This window comes from Solea senegalensis, linkage group LG4 (assembly GCF_019176455.1).
Source record: "Solea senegalensis isolate Sse05_10M linkage group LG4, IFAPA_SoseM_1, whole genome shotgun sequence".
Lineage (NCBI taxonomy): Eukaryota > Metazoa > Chordata > Actinopteri > Pleuronectiformes > Soleidae > Solea > Solea senegalensis.
Genome location: NC_058024.1, coordinates 3585440 through 3608137, shown reverse-complemented (window position 1 = coordinate 3608137; position 22698 = coordinate 3585440). Strand labels below are relative to the sequence as shown.

The following is a 22698-nucleotide window of genomic DNA, read 5'->3' as shown; positions in this document are numbered from 1 at the left end:
TCATTATGAATCTGGAACCAGTGAAAAGATGCAGTCAGCTTTAATAAATCCCTGTGTGGTATGAACATTTTAAACTGTTCATGTTAAATATACATGACTTTCCCCATTCCCCAATTTTGCCAATATTGACTTATTGTGAATGCTTTTTATCTTCATGTATAACAAAATGTATTACTGTCCCATCCTTAGAGAGGTGTCCTGTCTCACTGCTACACATCTGTCTGTGGGATGATGCCTCCTTACTCTTGTGTTCATGGCTTATAGGTCTATCCACATTGTGGCTCTGGGCAGTGAGTGTCCTGGAGGAGTCGGGCCTGGGGAGGAGATCATGAGCCAGGGACAGCTGCAAGGAGGCCTGCTTTGGAGCTACCTGGGCCATGGAGCTCTGGTGGGACCCTGCGACCTGGAGAGCAGTCTGAACAACCCTGCCTTCATGGAGTACACCTCGCGTGTGTTTGGAGATGTCACTGTAGTGGTTCGGGATTGTCCCAGCTGGGTAAGAGACTGATGGAGACAAAACAGAATGTGTCCTTCAAACAACAGTTTAAGGAATTGTTACTAAGGTGTTACGTTAGCTCCTAACGTCACTAGTCCCTGTCTCAATGAGACCAAGTTAGTTAGGACCAGGTCATACTCTGCATTCCGTGTCCATGGAGAGCTACTTTGCATTTCCGCCCGGGTGTTACGTCCCAACTTGTTAGCAGTAGAAGGGAAGCAACATAAACAACCAAGATGTAATATGGTTAAATAAAATAATTTATTTTACAAAGGAATTGATGGCAAATTCACAAAAGACTCTGGCAAACAGCAGAAAATGGACAGAGGATGCTGTTCAAACAAAATGAAAAAGGACTCTTCCAAAGAAAGAGCTAAAATACTTATATTAAGTCAAATACGGAAATAAAACTCTACTTGAAATTAAGAAAACCAAAAATGAGAGGGTGGAACAGCATCACTAAACCTAGTGTCTCTAGAGAAGAGTAAAACCAAACCTACAGTGAGAAGGAGGAATCGGTGTTTACAATCTAAATAACCTGAGCCTCATTTCCATGTAGCTGAAGTTTTCTAACACATGCCACTCAGCATTACTCAAGGCAAAGATCTCAATCAAGATCATAAGCAAAATCACAAGATTCTGCTCAGCATGAGGCGCTCTGGCTCTCAGAGGCGCCCGGTGTGGACTGGGACACTGCTTCTTGTCTACATTAGCGGTGTTGTGTCTAACCCTCACATAACCTCAACCAAATGTCCACGGTCACCGTCTTCTACATCTTTTCTCCTTTGACCAAAACAACAGTGCACCATCAACTGGACTGGGCGTTAAGCATGCACATACAGATTTGAATAAGTATACATTACAATATTTGCAATCACAGAAACAGAGGAAAGACGAGGAAGACCAAACAATCTCCAAACACAAGAGGAAGATGAAGATGCCACATATAAATATCAGCAAATATAAGAATAAATTGCTCGTCTGCACGAAAACTCAAGTTCTCAAGAAAACTCAATTCTTTATTCATCTCACAGAGAAATTCACAGGTTCAGTCAAGTGGCCAATTAACCCAATCAATGGGATTGTTAGACAAAACCTGTTTTTCTACAAAATACAAGTACAAAAATGTGTTTGGTAGTGAATTTGCCACAGATTGGCTAGTTTTTTTTGCCAGTTGTTGACCACTGGTGTTTAGCGTGTTATATTATGATGGCGTGAACTCACAGTGACGGCACATTGTGTTGTGTGAACCCACCGACACAGACAGTGCTGTAGTGTGAACTTGGCTTAATGACTCAAACATTTAAAAAGCAAGTGTTGATTGCAGGCTTACAGGAAGAAGGACATAGAGGAAGCGATTTTAACACGCACCACACAGGGAAACTTTTGTTCTTAGCGGCACATGCATTTGAAAAGAAAGAGCGGTTGTGATGTTGCAGCAGTGCTGCATGCGTCTTATTGTAGGGCTTTTAGATGTTGTCAGGAGCGACACTGATGAAAGTCGGTCTAATTCCATGAATCTTTATTCAGACTGCTCAGAGCTGCATAATCAGGTTGGTTTAGATCTACACAGAGGTCCTTGGGGGTAAAGTCTATGAGCCATACTAAGGTATTTATTCCTAGGGAGACTCAGAGAGGACAGGTTAGGCTTATACGATATGAGCTCATATACTGTATGAGCACAGACTGGCTGTGCATTAGATTCCGTGTGTGTTTCTCATTTGTCTTTCCTACTCTTTTGTCTGTATTATTTGTATTTATCGTCTTGTCGTTTCTTTTCTACCTTTCCAGGACTTGTTGGACAGCGATTGGGCGAGTGTACGGAAAGTTCTCGAGCAGGCAGACATCCTGGTCATTAAGTACTCAGTCACTGACAAACTGGCCTTCCAGCAAGTCAGGAACGGCTACGCCCCGAGGCTCCGCCCACTGCTGAGGCACTGGGGCGTACCAGTCATCCTCGTTGCGGTTGGTGCACGACTGAATGGTGAGGAAGCTTTTTGTTGTTGTTCTGTTTGTCTTCTTTGAGCTGGACTTCTGCCAGGAGCGCCATGACGAGGTTTGTCATTGTTGTACGTGAACAATGGAGTTACACAACGTCATCTTTGAATCACTCAACTGGTGTGTTTGGGTTCATTTAGTAACAGGGCTGTCAAACTCAATCACAGAGGGGGCTGGAATTAAACACTGTGTCCAAGTCGAGGGCTGGATGAGGTCAAATAATCTAAAATTCAGAACAAACCAATATAGATTTAAAGATTAAATTAAATTTAGGATAAAATAAAGGATGTGTCATGTTAACATAGTATTAGCAAAAGGGATATATATATATATATATATATATATATACACACACATATATTTATACACACATATATGTATATTATAAGCTTAATTGATTTATCCATGGAATAGCCTCAAAAGCACTTAATAACATTATACTACTGTTTCAAAGTCCTCACAATAAATGAATGATTTTCCATTAATTTCAGCAAATTTCCATCTGTCTGACTTGATTTCCTCTGTATTTCCTTGTATTCCAGTAAGAGCATATACAGGCCTGTAGTCACATGTATACATACAAATATAGTGTAAATACAAATGAGGGGCAGAGCCTAACCCCAGCTGTGTGGTACTAGTAAGTAATAACATATTATCTTGTGGGCCGGACACAGTTGAGTTGTGGGCTGTATGTGGCCCGTGAGCCTTGAGTTTGACACATGATTTAGTGTAAACGCAGCGCTTAATCCAGTGTTATACAGAGTCCTGTGTCCTCTCACGGTTTTATTTAGGCTGTCGGTGAATATGTTTCCCTGCTAGAAGCATAGACCAAGATATTACGCTGCTAATCTTTGCCATTCAAAGCCTTTGCAAACAGAAAAGCGATCACAGAGCATGTAACTGACTGTTACGGCACTAACCTTAAGTAGTAGCACCTGGGTGTACCTTCCTGTAGGCTCTGTACCACATTAGACATTAGCATATCCTTGTCAAATCCAGATTCTGTGAACCAGCCCATCAGTCTCACCAGATTATATTTTTAGCTGGTCTGTTAAACGGACTTCCTGCCTTCAATGCCGAATGATCACAGAGAAAGTCAAGTCTCTGCTGCAGGAGATGGAAGCAGTGTGAAGCTTGTGCTGTTGTTTGTGGCCGTTGTGCACAGTCTGTGCTCATGACTGCACAGAGTGACGTCTGGGCTCCAAACATGCTTCCTGCTGCTCCACCTCAGACCACCTACGGCACAGCGGAGACATTAACTCAGCCAATAGCTGTGCAACAACCATATTTAATGAAGGGCTGCCATGCACCCACATTACAACCCCAATTTCCTTCCACTTGACCACTGATATGCCAAGTCACTGTCTGTCAGATTTAATCCTCAATCCTAGTCTCTAACCTTAACCATATCCAGTTACTTGCAAACCCTAGCATTAAACTAACTCCAGTTCTTATCTGACACCAAAGCTTTAAGAGATAGTTCAGGTTTCCTGTGTGTGTGTGTGTGTGTGTGTGTGTGTGTGTGTGTGTGTGTGTCTGGTCTTGTATTTATACAAACCTATCTTTCTGGGGACATTTTGACCTTGTAGGGACATTTTGTCTGGGCCCCACAACTTTAAAGGGCTGTTTTGGGGTTAAGACCAGGATTAGGGTTAGAATTGGAAAAGGTTAAAGGTTAAGGTTAGGCACTTAGTTGTGATAGGGAATGCATTTTGTGTGTGTGTGTGATCTGTCTGAACCTGAGCGAGCCTGAGACAGTATTATCCAAACCCGGCCTGCATGCTGTACTGTTTTGTTGGAGCAGACACACACACACTCACACACTCTGTCACAGACTGTCACACACGTGACACGCAGCCTAAGTTATGGTGACGGGAAAGTAGGGAGAGAGGGATTAAAGTGTAGTCTGTGTGTGTGTGTGTGTGTGCTGCCTGTCACTGTGGCAAATGACTGACGTTACCGTTACACTCACAGCCTCATGAACACACACTGACGCATGCTCAGACGCACTCACATAACACACTGTACAAGAACATTTCAGACTCACCATTAACCACCACCGGGTTCTTCTTAATGAACCCTCATGAACTGTAACCACTGGTAACTGTTTATATAATCCAACCATTGGTTATTGTGAGTTGTTATGGAGAAAAGTATAGTATCCATCATATGATGCCTTTACTGTCCTGTCGTAAATAGTAAACTCCTCTTCTAAACAGAAAGTTTGTTAATTACTTATCATTTTCTACTTATTGTCGACACTTATTTTTACTCATTACACATCAGTTTATTTAAAGTTTATACCGTTTTTTTCCTGGCTCCAGGTCCTGGCGCACTGGAGCCAGGTATCCATAAAAACATATTTATGATGAGAATTAAATTGAAAATCTAGCAAATAATAACGAGGATAATTGTGATTAAAACAGCTTAAATATATGTAATTTCATGTTGAGTGTAATATTATTTAATAAAGCAACGATTACAACCGAATTTCTTATTACTATTATAAAAATATTTTATAAATACATTTAGTTTTATATTATGTCTCTATTCCATCACCTAGCACAGTGGTGGGCGGGCCGCATGTAATCGATTGGAGGGCCACCAGTTTGACACGTGTGCTCTAGTGTATGCCTCCAGCTCGCCTCCTGTGCTTAAATCTGTGATACCTTATGAGGCTTCAGACTTTTCTGACTGCAAGTGTTTGTCGTTGTGTAAATCACTTACTCTGCACCAAATCAGCAACCAAGGTTTACCTCAGTGGCAGCAGCAGACAACAGTTCTACACATGATGTTATGGACTTTAGTAGAGGAGAGTGAGCGCGTCTGTACCTCATACAACCACACGTGTCACTTTAATCTCCTGAAAGCCTTTTCAAGTTGCGATGACGTTTTAAAATGAACCCACAACAATAGTTTGTGTGTCCTTGGTGAGTCGCCCTGGCTGTCTTCATTCTGTCTCTGTTTGTGTGATTGTATACTTTATAATGTGTGTTTGTGTAGCAGTGGCACAGCACGGGGGGTTTGTGTGAAGCAATGCTGAGTTAACAGAAAACTTTTTTTCACGGCGACAAAGAAAAAGATTGTTTACATTTCTTTTGGTGTCCGTGTGGATAGGGTCTCAATTTGTCCTCACAAATGATTGTGCGAACACACACACACACACACACTAGCACTGTGCTTGTGTCATGCCTGCAGATTATTCGCAGTACGATTTATCAAATGCCTCAACACTTGGCTGAATCTCATTCTCTCTTCCTGTCTGGCTCTCTTCTCCTTTGTTCAGTCTTTCTCTCTTTTTTCCTTAGCCAAGATAATCCCTCCATTTTTCTGTCTCTGGTCCACACACACACACACACACACGTTTTTCTTTATCCCAATCTTATATAAAAAACACGGCAAGACATTCCACAGGAGTAACAGAAGAGAAAACAAGCTATAAATAGAAACAGAAGAGATTAGGTTCCAATATGAAATCATTCACTCATGGTTCACTGCTTCATCTTCCACATGCGGGTCACAGGGGGCTGGAGCCCATCCCAGCTGACGTGGGAGGTGAACGGCAGGTCACACCCTGGACAGGTCACCAATCAGGGACAAACCAATTTACAGCATCCAATTAACCTCTGTGGGAGGAAACTGGAACACACAGAGAAAACCCACACACACACACACACACACACACAGGGAGGACATGCAAACACCGCACAGAAAGGCCCTGTATCAAACTGGGATTCAAACCGGTGACCTTCTTGCCATGAAGCAACAGTGTAGCTAAGCTGGGGAAACCTGAGACGACCATTCCCTTCACTGGTTTCATCTTGTGCACAGTTTTACATTTCAGTGATTAATGCATTAGCGCTAAATTTATACCGCCATTAACTTTTTATTAGACCCAGTTGCGTGGACAGTTTGAACTATTTTCCTGTGCTTTCAGACGAGGGTCCTCCCTGTACCTGCCCACTGTGCGCCTCTGACTGGAGCAGCTGTGTGCCTCACAGTGAAGGTCTGCAGCTGTCCCGGGACCTGGGGGCCACGTACCTGGAGCTGCCTTCTCTCAACCACGTCTTTGTTGGCCGCTACTTTGGCAGTGTGGTAAGTGTTGATGAAATAGAAGATCGAAGGATCTCAATAACGTACACACAGTCGCTTATTTAACATGTAGCAGCTACTTCTGTCGGCTCCATTAACATTTTCAGATAATGGGATGAGGATAAACAGCTGCATTGTTCCTTTCAGGATGTTGTCTGTCTTTGTACCTTGTGTTTGAACTAACATGTATATTTCTGTGTTGTCCAGCTGGAGTACTTCATGATTCAGTGTCTGAAACACAAAGCCAAAGAGAGGCCTGAAAAGAGGAGAGGAAACAAAGTGAATGATCTTCGTCCTCCTCATTTAGAGCAACCAGGTCAGACAAATGCTCTGCTATTTCAAAACTAAGACTTAAAAAGCCAGAGAAAAGCCATGCACACACAGGGATAACATGCAGACTCCACGCAGAGAGGCCCTTTGTGCTGTGAACTTGTAACATAAAGCGCTCCATACACAACACTGATGAACAATGTCAAACGTGACATTGTACTTGTGCACACCACAACAATCTACAACAACCGACCAGTGCATACGATCTGCGCCTGCATGGGAGGGAACCAGCAGATGGCAGTAGCTTTAGTTTGTCATTGAAAAAAGAGAAGGCAGAACAACGATCCAGCCGCAGGTTGAGCACTTTCAGCATCTTCGGCATTTGTAAATCTTGTTCACTCATCACACAGACAGAAGGATTCTTGGTAGAACAGCAGAGCGAGGAACTTGTGCGTGTCCTCTTAGTGTAGAGTCCATTGTGTGTGTGACAAACAGTCTGGAGCTCAACAGCCAATGAGAGAACTCTCTTATTGACAGTTTTTAGAATTACAACTAGTTTTATTTGCACACAAACCAAATAATGATATTGAATTTGACCTCTGCATTTAACCCATCCTTCTTTACACACTGGTAGTGAACACACACACACACACACACACTTTGCTGAGGGGGCACCCAAGCCCTCAACCAGTCCCGGGATTTGAATCGGCAACCCTCTGGTTACAAACTCAGTTCCCTTCCACTTGGCCATGGGCTGCCATGTAAAAGAGGCGCTAGTTAGTTACACTGGTTTAGAGGTTTAGTTACATGTTTGGGAAAAGCAAATTTGTTTAGGGACCCACGACCCGTCGTTGGGTCCCGACCCAGTCTTTGGGAACCTGTGCTCTACCAAACTGTAGTTACACTGGTAATATTGGCTTCCTAATATCTTGTGACGCAGCATTGGACCTGTGAGTGTGATTATTTAAATACAAGTACTGTGATATCATTGTTTGATCAAGTAATTACTGTTGTTAAAATCATCATTGGTGCATAGAGAAGAGCTCACACAGTCATAAAAAGAGCTGAGCACAAAGGTTTTATCCACATCAATATTCTCTGCTCCAAAGATAAGGAGGAAGACGACAAAGTGCTGGGAACAAGACTAGAATCTAGTGATGTCTGAGTCAATTTTAGACATTAGAGCAACTCACGTTTTGTAAAAGACTGAATCAATGACTAAACATTCAAGCTTTAATTTGGTCTTAAGCTTCCTATTTGAAATTCAGACATTGAAATCATAAGCTTTGAGCGTGTAGCAGTGACATCAGGGCACTGGACGATTTATTGTGGAATTAATCAAACTGCCTTTAAGGCCAGTTGGATTCTGAAAATGCTAAATGGAAATGATTAGAGCAGGCATATAACGATCAAGAGAGGCCACAGAGCCGCAAAGCTTAAAAGAAACGAGACGAGCTCGAGTACTACATCGTTAGAAAAAACAAAAACTAAATGTTTTCTCGTGCGCACGAGAAACTTTTTTCACACAAAGCTCTTGGCATGGCATAATTAACAAAAGGAGGCTGTTCAAAGTCGACAGGTGGCGCTGGTTTATGAAATAATGTTGTTTTAGCAGCTCGCCTCATGATGAGGTAGCATGGTGCTAACAGCTAACTCGTGCTCGCTGTGCGGCTTCGTAGCCTCTGATTTCAGAGGTTAAAGGAAAACGTTTAACTTCTGAAATAACAGTAGCACACACACGCTGTTGTTGTGATCATGTGATCTACATGCATCCAACACACATGTGATTACAACGGGCGCTGATGGATAGAAGTGCTGGAGCGTAATGGACTGTTGTATTGGAGCGCTTATATCGGAGATTTTAGAGGCAGTCTGATATGCGTTCTTTGGCTGATATCGGATCTATATCCGATATCAATATCGGACCGATATCCGATATCAATATTGGACCGGGACATCCCTAGATATCAGACAAAAAAAACATGAATCTATCAAACCTCATTCTAACGCAATGTTTTATTTAAAAACTGTGGTTTCAAACACTGTAAAGCAGCATTTTCTGTTGGCATTAGATTTTTACAATGCACATAAACATAAACTATACCTTTAATTTAAAATCCTAATACTGAGATAAATTCATTATAATTACCAGGATAATTCTAATGAATTTGTCTGTAACCACAGCTAGTCAGAGTTAGCATGAGGTTCTCTATACCCATGCTACTTATTTCACGACCACTAATATTTACTTCTGCTGTCATGTCAGTGTGACATTTTCAAAAACAAAACAACTGAAAGGTTGTGGGTTCGATTCCCGGCACCACTAGTCTACATGGCGGTGTGACCTTGTAGAAGACTCCTGACGGCTGTGCTGGCAGCGTGTGAATCGGTTTGAAAACTGAGACACATAGATGCACTGCATGAGTGTGTGAGTGAATGGGTGAATGGTAAAAGTGTAGTGTAAAGCAGCTTTGAGTGGTCATCAGGACTAGAAGAGCGCTATATACTGTAAATACAGACCATTTAACCTTTAAGGTCAGAGTAAGTTTCCAAGAAAGAAAAGTAAGTCAAAGTCATGTCCTCTGAAGTCATGGAAACCAGACTGTGTGTGTTTTCCAGTATAAACACTGACCTTGTCAGGACCAGTAGTCCTCATGGAAACCAAACTCTGGTCCTAATGACGCAGAACCTCATTTCTGAGGAACTGGTTAAGTTTAGAATTGTGATTTGAATTGTGGTTATGTTAAGTTTAGGGGTGAGGCATTAAGTAGTTATGGTTAGGGTTTGTGATAAGGCTTTGTTTAGGCTGTCCAAATGAATACATGTCAATGCAGTGTCCTTAAAAGAATAGCTGCACCAGTGTGTGTGTGTGTGTGTGTGAGAGAGAGAGAGAATGTAACAGTGACTGGCAGCTTTAAGTCTTGCCAAACAAGGCAGCTAATGGTGGAAGTTTCATTGGTGCCTGTCCAACACTACTTAACATCCACTTGTGGTGTACATGCATTAAATATGACAAGCTGGGATTCAGGGGCAGAGTTATTTTCATGGATAAAAATGGCCGGCCATAAAAGAAGGAGAAATGAGACGAGTAACACAGAGACACAGATGTGAAGCATGAAAAGGAATATAATAGGGCAGTGATTTGTGGAGCCCCTCCCTCTGCTTGCTACTTCTTCACATTTTATTAAATGGCCGTCTCTGGTATATGAAAAACCAAACGTCATTTTCTTTGTTTTTCTCTGAACGTTTTCTTCATAGATTTCCTCTGCAAATTATTTCTCAGTGACTGCATGTTTTCTACGTCTTCTTTAAACACTGGCTGGATTCTGAGTGAATTCTTTGTGGGCTGACTAAATGTCGGTCACTTCCATGGGATTAAAAGAAGCTGGAATAATTCCTTCGATCAGGAAGACGTGGAGATTTCTGTGACTTCAGTACACCAGGATGTACAAGAAAAAGGGAAAAAGACACAAAATGGCGGTGGATTCTGTGGAATGTGTATTTCACAGAAACAGAATGTGAAATTAGCAGCAGACATAAACAAATTATTACACTGCAAATGTGAATTACAACACTTTGTGGGTGATCTGTGAATAAGACAAATGCATGCTCTTTCCTTTTTTCATCCTCTGTGCTTCCTCTCTCTCCATCCATTCAGCTCGTCTTCCTCCCATCCGTGTGGAGGAGTCCAGCTTCTCCCAGGATATGCAGTGGTTGTTGGAGCGTGGCGTCCAGTTTGCTGATGTGGCTTTCTATGCCAGCGACTCGGGGAAAGAGCTGGGGTGGGCGCATGCGTCTGTGCTGTGTGCAGTCAGCCCTTATTTCAGACAGCTGCTTCTGGGACCCAAGACCAGGTAGGAGAGATATTAGCACCTTCACAGGACAGAGTTTAATAAGCCATTTCAAGCAGCTGAGTCTGTAGCCTGCGGGTGTTCAACTCCTCCCTGTAAATGAAGTTAACAGTGAACCACTCTGTCATGCATGTCATCTCTGATTGGACAGGGAGCGTCCACAGTCACGGTGTGTTTGCAGAGAGCGGGATGGAGGCCCACATTCACTGCTGTCCACCTGGGATGGCGGGATTATTGATGACATGCCACGTTCGGACGGGCACGCGACAGGACGACTCTCCCGTCTGGTGGTGAAGGACCCCCTCCTGTGTATGTGCCTGTGGGAGACCCTCATGTTTATTTACAGAGGTAAAGTCCAGCAAACACACTGAAATCTCTTTACTCTGTTTTCACTTGTGGCCCCTGGCACAGACAGGAACCTCATGTTATTCAAGTCGGTGACAGTGCAGACATTTTTCAGCCATCTCAGCGGCTCACTTTTGGTTGCTTAGTAATGACAAAAACACCTCTGGAGCATTTTAGACTCTACATGTGAATGACCCGGGCACATGGTTAGCACTGTTGCCTTTACAGCAAGAAGACACAGGTTTGCGACACGGTCGAAACACGGATGTTTCTGCATGGAGTTTACATGGTTTTCCTCCCATAGTCCAAACACATGCAGATTTGGGGATTGACACTCTGATTGTGAGTGTGAATGCTTGTTTGTCTCTACGTGGTCTAGTAGTCTGTCCAGTGTATACAGATGATGATGAATGAATGTGAACGACCCCTTAGGCCAGGGGTGTCAAACTCAAATGACCTGGGGGCCAATGAGCATCTAGTCTGGTCAGGAGGGGGCCGGTCCCGATAAATAAAGTGGATAAGAACCAACTATTTAGTAGCGAGTGGGCAATAAAGGATATTCATAATGATTTTAGACAGAAGTGCTTGTTTTGACATAAAATGGTGTATACTTCACAATTAAAACACATTTATGATGCTCAAAAACTGAGAAATTAAAAATTTAGAAAATAATGATGAGGTTAACTGAAATTAAAACGATTGGAGGGCCACATGTTGCCCCCGGGCCTCCAGTTGGTATTAGGATGATATTAGGTGAGCTTTTTGTGTAGTGGTTGAAATCATTCTTTCCTTTAGTCCCTGCAGAAATCCATGTTTTCATGTCTTCAGTTTGAGTGAGTGACTCCTGCGCTCCCCTGACATGTCAGCTGTGCTGGAGGCAGTCACAGTTGTCTGTGTCAGTACCACAAAAATCTAAACTATCTTGTTTAACTGTTTTGCTGTTGTTATTTTGATGCAAGTTTAAAGTGCAGTTACCAGAGCTGAAGTGACGTCCACAACAAGGGAACTCTATTCCCTGAAAGGAGTGACTGTTATTTCAGTCTTTTAAATGTGGTTAATGTTGCCTGGCAGCACAAGACACTTTTCTTGCTATTGGATCTTGACCAATATCCCATTACACCGAGGAACAGAAATCTATCAAATTGAAAGTGCTTGATAGTAAGCGACTGCAGTGTTTTAATCTGGCAGCAGATCATTCTATGTGTAATAGTGTGATCTCAGAACACTTTCATATCTCACATGTACACTTGGATGCCTCCAAGCATTCACATGTCCTCCATCTCCAGCCAACCCAGCTCTGTTTAACACCGCGTGCATTAGTTATAAACAGACTGCACGGAGTGATGAAATACAAGTTTCATCACTCTGATAGATGTTGAAATAATCTGTCTGTAGCCTGTTACAGCAGCCTTATATCGAAATCAAATCACTTTTATCTGTATAGCCCAAATTCTTTTGTCTCTGCTTTGTGTGGGTTTTTTTTAAGAAAGATGAACATGAGCTAACAAAGCATAGAAACTCTGGCACACATGTGGTGACATCCTTGGTCCTTAGAGTCTTGGATTAGGAAAGAAACAACTCTCAGATACAACCTTTCGATGTTTGTTAATATATAATCCAAGTCTCACATCATCCACATCCAGATGTCAGTGATCACAGAATTTAGTGTGGAATTCTGATTGTTAGTGGGTCTGGAGCATCATATAAATATAAAGGACAAAGACTCGTAGGCACAAGGAGTCAAGTCAGCGAAATTTACGAGATATGGTACCTGAAGGTCTATCAACTCCTAACTACTATATTTAACATTAAAATTATGAAACTGACATGAAAAATTAATAACAGGCATAGGACAATCTGAAAATATCATTTACTGTCTGAAATAATTCATAATATTGTTTTAGTCCAAAAGCATGCAGAGGTTAATTGGACGCTCTAAAACGTTTTAATCACAGAGACAATTAACTAACACTTGTCCAGGGTGTGACCTCGCTTTCTGCCTGTGTTGCACTAGCAGCCCCACAACCCTCATGTGGACGATAACGCGGTAGTCGATGGATGAATGGATGGATGGATGGATGGAAAATGATTGGGGTAATTATAAAAATCTGAGCTACTGTTGTTAATGTAAGAAAAACCTACGTCCCACAAAAATGATACAAAATGTTGTAATGTAACAAGAACATGTCTCTAACTTAAAGAAGAAAAATATCAGATCATTATAAACTGTGAGGTCCTGGAATGACTGGGAAGATGCAGACTCCCCCTGTGACACTGCACAATGAATCACACTTTTTAAGAAGCAAATAAAATATCGATGTAATCATTCAAAAATATTGTATTTCATTGTTTGAAAATGCACTTGTTCTTTGCGCCGTGGTATCTAACGTTATTTACAATTATTTTGTCGGATGTCGACTGGGGAAAACTTGGGGAACGAGTTCCAGGCGGTCGGCGACTCCAAGCTTATGACGACTTCCGGTCCATTGAGCTGTCGCTCCGAAACTCAGTAGCCAATCAGCAGGCAGCTTCCTAAGGCCCGCCCACAAACAAACAAAAAACACGGCGCAAAAGAACGTGTTTTTCAAACAATAAAATACAACATTTTTGAATGATTAAATCTATATTTTATTTGCTTCATAAAAAGTGTTGTTTGAAAATATTGACACAAATCTAATTCCATAATAATGGATATCCACCATGATATCATGATTACTTTAGATTATGATCAATACACCTTCACACACGTTCCCAAAACCAACCTACCATAAGAAAATGAATATTCACACTGGACTTAGAAAAATAACAACTTACTATTATTCACATTTAAATCACACATTCAAATAATAAAATATTTTTCAGTTTAAATGGTCAAATTAACAGAAAACAGTATGGTTCACTTGGGTTACAAACGTCTTATTGGATTAACCAACATCAAACAAAAAAAAAAATCACTTCAAGTGCACATTAAATTCCCAACTGAAATAATGGTTCCTTTAAACCTCATTAAATTAAAATAAAACTTAAGCCCTTTAGCCGGCAAGATAGTTATAAATATCATTTATAGTTTGTTGCAGGCCTGACGCGCAGCTTGCGTACGTAGGCTAGTAGCTAACCCAAAAGGCAGTCACTCTCCCGAATTAGAAGAAGGCAAAAACCCGATGACAACTCACAGTTTCCTGAGCAGAAAGTGGCCACAAAGCTCCTCACAGCAGATCTCGATGGTGCTCCAGCTTCTCCGATGTTACTCCGATGTGTCGCGCTCCCCGTGTCGGCGAACGTACATCCCGTAGCATCCCAGAGTGGTAGCTTCTTGCTCACCGTAGAGCTAGGCTAACGCAGGTGGCTAACTGTCCAAACATAAGACTCCTAGTCGGATGAAATTGTTCACAGAACAGTCCCTCCACTGAAAACACAGAGTTCACGTTGTGTGTACTCCAATAATACCGGAACCAACTTCAGGAAATATGTGGGTTACGTTTTTCCACTGATAACTTATATTATGTCGCACCGCAGCACCTGTAAACTGTTAACTCCTCCTCGCTTTCTCTTTGACACATGACCTACAACTCGCTACTCATTGGCTCAGAAAATAAACAAATAGAAATGTGAATTTCCTTCTCACAACAACTTCCAGCATAATAAGCTTAATATAATAGAAACAAGAATATACATTTTTAATCCAGTGACACAATACAAATTGAACATGAAATTACATTTTGAGTAGTTTTAATACTGTATCAATAAATACACTAGTATAGTACAATAAATGTACTATATTATTTGTTAACCTTTTTTATGAACATTACAAACTTTTGTTTTCTCGATTTTCCACAGGGCTACGAAAGGATGCAGTCATGAAACACATTTGTGGCTGTGAATTGTCACACCTTCACCCAAAATGCTTTCCTCTCTAGATAAACAGTCATGTGATATTCCCTGCAGCTTCCAGTCCATGCATGCCAGCGCTTCACTACAGGCTGCATGTGGCCTGAGTGGAGACACACAAATAAACACCAGAGGCAGATGCACACAAACACAAGCTGAGTGTGTATCTGAGAAGGGAAGAAGATTATAGGGTTAGACTGAGTCTCTGTGAGTGACTCTATGAATAACAGTATGGACGGCGAGTGCAGTGCGTATTCTCAAGCACACATCAAACGTCCTTGTCTCCTTTGGTTTGGAGTAGGAGAGAATGAGAGTGAGGAGATAAAAAATGGTGAGAAGGGTGGAAAAAGGAAGGCGCTGGACGTGGAGATGAGAGCGGGGGTGGACTGCAAGGTGCTGCGTCTCTGCATTTCTGTTTTTCTGTGGGACAATGTGATATTTGTGAGATTTTGAGGGTTTGGGGGGAGGGAGAGCCAGGCACCAGTGTGTGTGCATGTGTGTGTGTGTGCATGTGTGTGTGTGTGCATGTGTGTGTGTAGTGGTTCAGAGGCAACAGCAGAAGAGTTGAAGTGTGTGCGTGCATGTGCCGAACAGAATGTCACGTCTCCATAAACCACTGCAGGCAGTCAGTGTTAAGTCGTGTGTGAGTGAACGGTGACTAATGCTAATGTTAAAAACATGCTGTAGCTTCAAAGGGGCTGATCATACAAAGAGCACGCGTGTGCGAGTGTCTCAGAACATTGTGCCATTGTTTGACGGTTAAAGGTTAAGACACGGTCTTTGGGTTAGGGTTAGGATTTGGTTTGAATAGTGGTTTTGTTTAGGCGTTTAGTTGCACTGGTTAAGGTTAGACATTCACTGGTAATGTTAAGGTCAAGTATAATGCTGTAATTTAGGCTGTCAATGCAGAGTCCTTAAAATGCACAAACCTGTGTGTGTGTGTGTGTGTGTGTGTGTTCCAGGTGTTACACATACAAAAGGCAAGTCCACATAATGAAATAATAACATTTTAAGGTGAATACATGTTGTATGGTTAGGATTAGGTTAGGGTTAGAGTAAGACTCCTGGAAATGAATGTAAGTCAATGTAATATCCTCTGAGGTGTGTGTGTGTGTGTGTGAGACAGTGGTCTCAGTGGCTGTCTCTTTGCTTGTGTGATGTTAACACTTGCAGACTCTGTCTCCTTGTGTTGAGTCCCTCTGAGTCATTGGATTTGTCACTTGGTTGCCGTTTGTGTGTATGTGCATGTTTACCACCGTGTATTACATGCATATTACACAGGTAAGTCATTGTCGTGTGGTTGTATGAGGTTCTGACACACAGAGCCTGATACGTTGACTGAAGCATGTCTGCCAGTGGGAAACAAGGAAAGAGAAACACATGGTTTGCTATTATGACTATATTGATGTCTGTGATGACAAGGAAACACAGATGTTAACAGTTGAACCAAAGCTTACTTAATAGAATCCTCAGGATATGTCTGCCTTTCCTCTGCCTCTCCTTTGACTCTCCTAGACACTGTCAGTGTTTATAGTCTATTGCTGCATCATTTAGTCAGTTTTTGTCACTTATGCAAACCTGAGTAAAGGATTTCAAACACACAAAGACACAACATACTACATTAGAATTGACTGATGAAGGCAGTGTTGTGTAAAGGTGAGAGTGGCAGACATGCAGGCTCCCCCTGTAGCACTGTCATGTTAAGATATCATAGACGTAAGCAGTTGTAGAATTGATTTGTGTTTTTTTTTTCCTGTGCCTCCACTGGCAGCAATATTTTCCTGGTGTGTTAGTGACTCACACACTTTCACTTCACAAAAACTGGAACTATGCCTTTAAGTTCATCCAGGTCATTCATTTGGGCTCTTGTTTCCGCCTCAGTTGGCCAAAAATAAAATGATTTCCTTGCAAATGAATTGAGCAGTGAACCCTAGTGCCTTCTGTTCATTGGGATTTAGTGAAGTTTGGCAAAGATATAGACTGAGGACTGTGGTAGTATTTCATTATATTAATGAACAACTTCAGAGTGACTAGTCATCTGTATCAGTGTTTGTGTTTGTCTGTGCTGCGTGGACGAAAATACAGTGTTGGTGTTGCATAAACCTATGAAAACATCACCCACTTCATCAGCACCCTGACTGCCGAGCTCATCTCTCACCATGCTTATCAGGTGTGTGTGTCTAAATGCTACTACGACGTGTTTACTGCAGCTTTAGTGATCCCTTATGACCTTTGACTTTTAGCATTGTGCGCATGCTGACATGCTGACATTATGCTGGCTTCCGTTTGTAGTCGGAGCTCCAAATTGTTGAGGTCACGTGGGTCAGGTTTCCGAAGAGAGAACCATCCGAACACTGCTGCGTTTACTGTTAATATCTGTGTCATGTGCGTCTCACAGTAAATCAGTGGGATTTACACACAGAGTGGTTTCATTTGTAACTGTACACATGTGGCTGTGCTGTTTGTGTGTAGACAGTTGTTATTGGGGGGTGGAGTGGCTCAGTGGTTAAGACCCTACCTTGTGTACCAAAGACATCATGGTCGCAAGTTTGATTCCACCCCTGGCTAATTGTACTTGATTCCATTGTAAGTCGCTTTGGATAAAAGCGTCTGCTAAATGACATGTAATGTAATGTTATTGACTGCTGTTGCTAACAATGGCTAACACAAGATATGTCTGACTTCTCGAGTGGAAGTGGGAGTGACATCACTCCTAGTTCCTTGTTATCTGTGGTTTACACTTTACACTTAAACTAAACAACAAGTCAAATTATTTGGTTACACCGCATTATTATTTCTATTATTTCTTTAAATAAAATCTTGATCAATAGATGAATCTTTTGGTTCAGAAAACGCAGTGTTTTCCATACCTAGACATGATGATGTCCTTCACAAACCAAAGATAACCAAGGTTTCCTGTCACAGAGGAGAAGGAAAACCACTTCACGTTTTAGAAGCTGAAATGACATTTATAAAATAAAGTGATTGTCAAAATAACTGGTGATTCATTTAGAGACAGATTATTGCAGGCTTAATACAAAATACATTCAAATACAGTCACTAAACAAATCAAAACTATAACCTGCTGGCTCGGTGTGTTCCTCAGAAGCACCTGGATATCAGCTGACAGGTTTCACAAGTGGTCTTGCCTGTGAATATTTGGCAGACTGTGTGTGGGTGCTCAGTGCATGGCACCAGCCAGAGAAGACACCGCCTGTGTTTGTGTAAGCGTTACTATTGTGGGTCCACAGAATCTGTGTTTGTGGATGTTTTGTAGGAGCGTGGGAGTGGGAGCATCTCCAGGAGGCCCTGGAAGAGAAGCTGAAGAACTCGCTGGCTGTTGCTCAGCTTATGGAGTGCATACGGTCTCTCATTGGGAAAGAAAGGGTGAGTTCTTTCTCTCCTACTTCACATCATTAAATGTTGTTGTACCTTACGATGCATATGCTGTAGCGAAAGAGGTTAAATACCCCTGTGTCAGGCAGGGGGTAAAAACATGTTTGTGCAGTTGCAACACAACATGACCCTAATTAGCTAATAAGATTTTGTTGTGAAACAGTGATAATGTGGCTACAATTAGCATATTTACATAATTACTGCTTAGAATCACCTCTGCAACACTGAGACAGTTAGCACAGAATAAAGAAGACGTGCTCCAAGGTAAAACCAGATCTGTGAGGACCAGTATTTGTGCTGCACGACAGGTATTTTGGGATACGTCTCTTTTGTGTTGTTATATGAAGTACCGACACATCGTCATTGATGGATATGCTGTGTGTTCGCTTGTATTCTGATTTAATAAACAACAATGTTCTTGGGGCGCTAACGTCTTTTTCTACAGATGTTTGCTAACATCCATGTTCACACAGTGTCTCTAACACACAAGTCTTCCGTTAGCTATCAAATGTGCGTTTATCTGGAAGGAAACAACACAGTTAGCATCAGAAAAGGTTGAATTTATTAGATTATTGCCACATTCCATTACTCTGGTCATCACTCCTTCTTTTCAGCCCACCCTTGAATGTCACGGTGGCATCTGACAAGCCTTAGTACGGTGGCCCTGACGTTCAAATCACCAACACAAAAACAACATTCACTTAGGAAAACACGGAACGGCATGAACTCGAAATACGACGACAAAAGCAGGAAACCGCTAATGTTGTTGTGTTTTATGTTAATGCTGCATTTAAGTTGGCGATTTGCACTTCAGGGCCACCGTACCTTTGGACACCAGACGACGATGGTGTACTCGCACCCACAAGAATGACGTCTTGTACGTGACGAGACTCCCTGGAATCACAGGCTTTTATCTGGTGCGCTGTATGTAAACAACACCTCCAGGAACATCCGACTGTGTTTGGTGAACTCTCCCTCTGAGAATATGGAGCTCTTCTTTGGGCTTCACTCGATGGAGAAAGGTCACGTCGTGATAATGAGGGTGACGCTCACCTGTGCACAAAATCACATGAAAAAGACACTCATGCTGATGACTGAGTTCACCTGCTGACGGTGCAGTCTACTGCACACACACACACACACACACACACACGCACCTTTGTCACTGCCTCAGATGAGCAATAGTGTGTTCATAAATAGTACAATTAATGTATGTAATGTATATGGAATACATATCCAGTCTAGCTATTAAGAGTTAAAACTGCCACTTTTTAAGGACTTAAAGATATCTTTAATTGAATTTTGACTAGGACAAATAAAGTTTTAAATATCTTTAAATACAATTTCTACTAGTCAGAATGTTATTGCAGATATCTTTAACTGCCATTTTTCCTAGTCAAAATTACAGGAGGAAATGCTATTATGGATATCTAAAATATAATTATGGATAGGAGTGTGGTTCGATTAAATGTTAAAACAACATCATCATTTCTAGGTTTGGAAAACACATTTTCTGGACCAACAACGACGAATAATCGTTAGTTGCAGCTCTAATAAATAATGGGTGTGGACAAGTGTTCCCAGCTTGTTGTTAAGCATGAGCCAGTTTCATCATGCTGTTCTTGGCATCGCTGTTCAAGTGTGTTTTTGTAGCACTTTTCAAGACTGGCAGCGAAGACATTTGTATTCCACAGGCAGCTGAGGTGTGGGAGACGCACGGAATTGTAATTAGCCGACTCCTGACATCCAGAGGAATGTTAACTCAGGATGTTTCTGTGTGTGTGTGTGTGTGTGCAGGGGTCCAGGGATACCCCGAGTGCACGGGCAGCTCAGCTCGGTCCACAGACGCTCGTCAACCTCTTCAATTCTCCTCTTTACTCTGATGTCATCTTCATGGTGCAAGGTGAGGTCATTGCTAATCTATTGGATCCACACACACACACACACACACACACGCAGCATCAGTCAGCAGAGGGAGGTCACTCTTCATTAGCCCTGACTGAATTATGATCTCAGTGTCGGGCCAGTGGGCAACCGTTTGTGGAGCAGATAAGTTAAAGCTGGTGACGGGCTGTCTTTCATTCCTGTTGTAGTTTCCTCTGTTTTCCAAGAGCTGCACTTCCATTAAAGGATCAGTGGGTGAAATGCAGAAATACTGACCTTCTTTAACTCATAAAGTGCATTAAGCTTCACTTTACCGTGCACTTTAGAGATGAAACAGATACAATTACAAGATCTACAGCCATGTTAATCTCTACAAGAGGATTTGATGTATTTCAGATTGTTTTTCACATGGTGGCCCAGTGGCTGACAGTGTGGCCTCACAGCAAGAAAGTCATGGGTTCTAAACCCAATAAGACCAAGTTTCCTCCCACAGGCCAAAAACAAACAGATTTACAGATTAGGTTAATTGGACACTATTAATCAGTTCAAAGCTTTTTTCCGTGATTAAAACAAGATTTGCGATTGTTTCAGCTTCTTAAATGTGAGTATTTTCTTCATTTCTTTGCTCCATAAAAACAAAGACATCATTAAGAGTCAATCATTTAGGTTTGGGGACAAAATAAGACATTTGAGAACATCATCATTTCCAGGTTTGACGAAACACCGATCAACATTTTTTAAGGTTTTCTGATATTTTATGGACCAAACGATTAATCGAGAAAATAATGGACAGATGAATCCATTATGAACATAATAGTTAGTTGAGCGCAGATATGAATGTGAGCGTGGCTCCCTGTTCAGGATGTACCTCACCTCTCCTTCTGTGTCAGCTGGCTCTAGATTGGCTCGAGCTGCTCTGCGACCCTCCACCGTGTGGAGGTTAAAGCTGTAGAAAATGAGTGTGATTGTTTTTCTGGGCTGTGATGAGAGCTGTCACTGGTTGTTCATGGCATTTGTTCAGTCAGTGATTAATGCATGACGACTGATACGATATTCAGTATTAGTATTGGTAGGAAATGACAGTCTTGGACTGATTATGGTGTCGATAGAAACTAGGGAACCATCGGTCCGATGCTAAGCTGCCCTGATACTGCTGCACCTGACACCACCTTACATATCTTCAGGTGAGCTGAGCAGGTGAGCGGCAATAAGCGGGCGTGTCGCAATGTCAGCAGTCTGCAAATACTCTTAAGATAAGTAATGAGGACAAAAGTAGAGCAGACTGTAACCTGCGCTCTGCTAGACTGTCAAGAGGAGGAGGAGAGATGGAGCTCCTTCAACACAAGTCATTTGATAAAACATCAAAACAACCAACAAAGGATTTGACACTTAATATTAAGTATATTTAAATAAATCTATTTCAAGTCTTTCTGCTCCTATACTTTTACTCACCTAAAACTGTGGTGTTCCATTACAAACCAGAATATCTTCTACTTATGTTTAACATCATCTCGATGTAAATACCTGGAAATAAGAGCTCTTATATTTATCTGTTGATGTCAAACCCAAATGTTTTACAGCAATTGTCCTGTTAATGGCAGCAATAGTATCTAATGTTGTATTTTTGTTCATAAAGCCAGTAAAATTTGTTATAATTGTGTTAAAAATAAATTTGTTAAAATAATTGTTTCGCTCTAATGGTATTATGAAGTTGTCAGATTGAAAAGAAAGCATCATTATCTGACCTGGCAGATGATTTCAAAAATCAAAATTTTATCTTCACAAAAAAATGACAGTTTCATAGAGAATTCGAAGCTTTTATTCTGAAGAAATATGAAGTAATTCAAAGATATTCTGTTGCTAAAATTGCAAATTAACTGAAAAAGAAACGTTTGGTTTGAAAAATAAGTGTTTTAAGACACGAGCAACATTCTCACTCACTCGGCCGTCTTCTAACACTTTGACACACAGGGGGACACACAAGCAACAGTCGGTTACTTATTTAAACCAATACATTTACTGAATGAGACGATTGGATAGGTTAAATTAGAAGAAAAAATGGTCATTTTCTATCTGTACTTGTGTGATTTTTATATACTGTACATTCTATTCTCTGACCATCCTGCAGTAATCACTGTATCACTGCACTCACACATTCCAAACCCTGGTGTTTCTCCTGTAGGGAGCGTGTTGCCCGCTCACCGGGCCGTGTTGGTGGCTCGCTGCGATGTCATGGCAGCGATGTTCAGCGGGAAATATGCAGAGGCCCGGAGTCGAGTGGTGCCCATCCATGGAGTCTCCTCAGATGCCTTCCTCTCGTTCCTGGAGTACCTCTACACTGACTCCTGCTGTCCTGGTGAGTTTACTGCATCACTGTGACCTCTGCTTATTATTAGATGAGAGAATAAATGGCAACATGAGAAACAGAACTGATTCATGAATCCCTGGAGCAGATGTAGTTTTATTTTGGTCATATTG

General features: G+C 41.7%; 1 protein-coding gene and 1 long non-coding RNA gene across 2 annotated transcripts in view; one reads left to right on the top strand and one right to left on the bottom strand.

Annotated features, from left to right (window-relative positions):
* Positions 1–3542, bottom strand: LOC122768012. The gene is made up of 2 exons (XR_006360267.1): positions 3415–3542; positions 1–504 (listed from the first exon to the last, which is right to left on the bottom strand). It is a non-coding gene; the product is annotated as an uncharacterized LOC122768012 (long non-coding RNA).
* rhobtb3 (Rho related BTB domain containing 3) overlaps positions 239–22698 on the top strand; it is a 31211-nt gene continuing 8751 nt past the window's right edge. Inside the window, exons 1-9 of the mRNA XM_044023641.1 lie at positions 239–496; positions 2288–2480; positions 6432–6589; positions 6794–6902; positions 10515–10710; positions 10859–11055; positions 18218–18327; positions 20134–20239; positions 22403–22576. Coding sequence (XP_043879576.1) covers positions 254–496; positions 2288–2480; positions 6432–6589; positions 6794–6902; positions 10515–10710; positions 10859–11055; positions 18218–18327; positions 20134–20239; positions 22403–22576 — 1486 coding nt within the window. The 5' untranslated portion in view covers positions 239–253. The remainder of the gene's footprint in view (positions 497–2287; positions 2481–6431; positions 6590–6793; positions 6903–10514; positions 10711–10858; positions 11056–18217; positions 18328–20133; positions 20240–22402; positions 22577–22698) is intronic.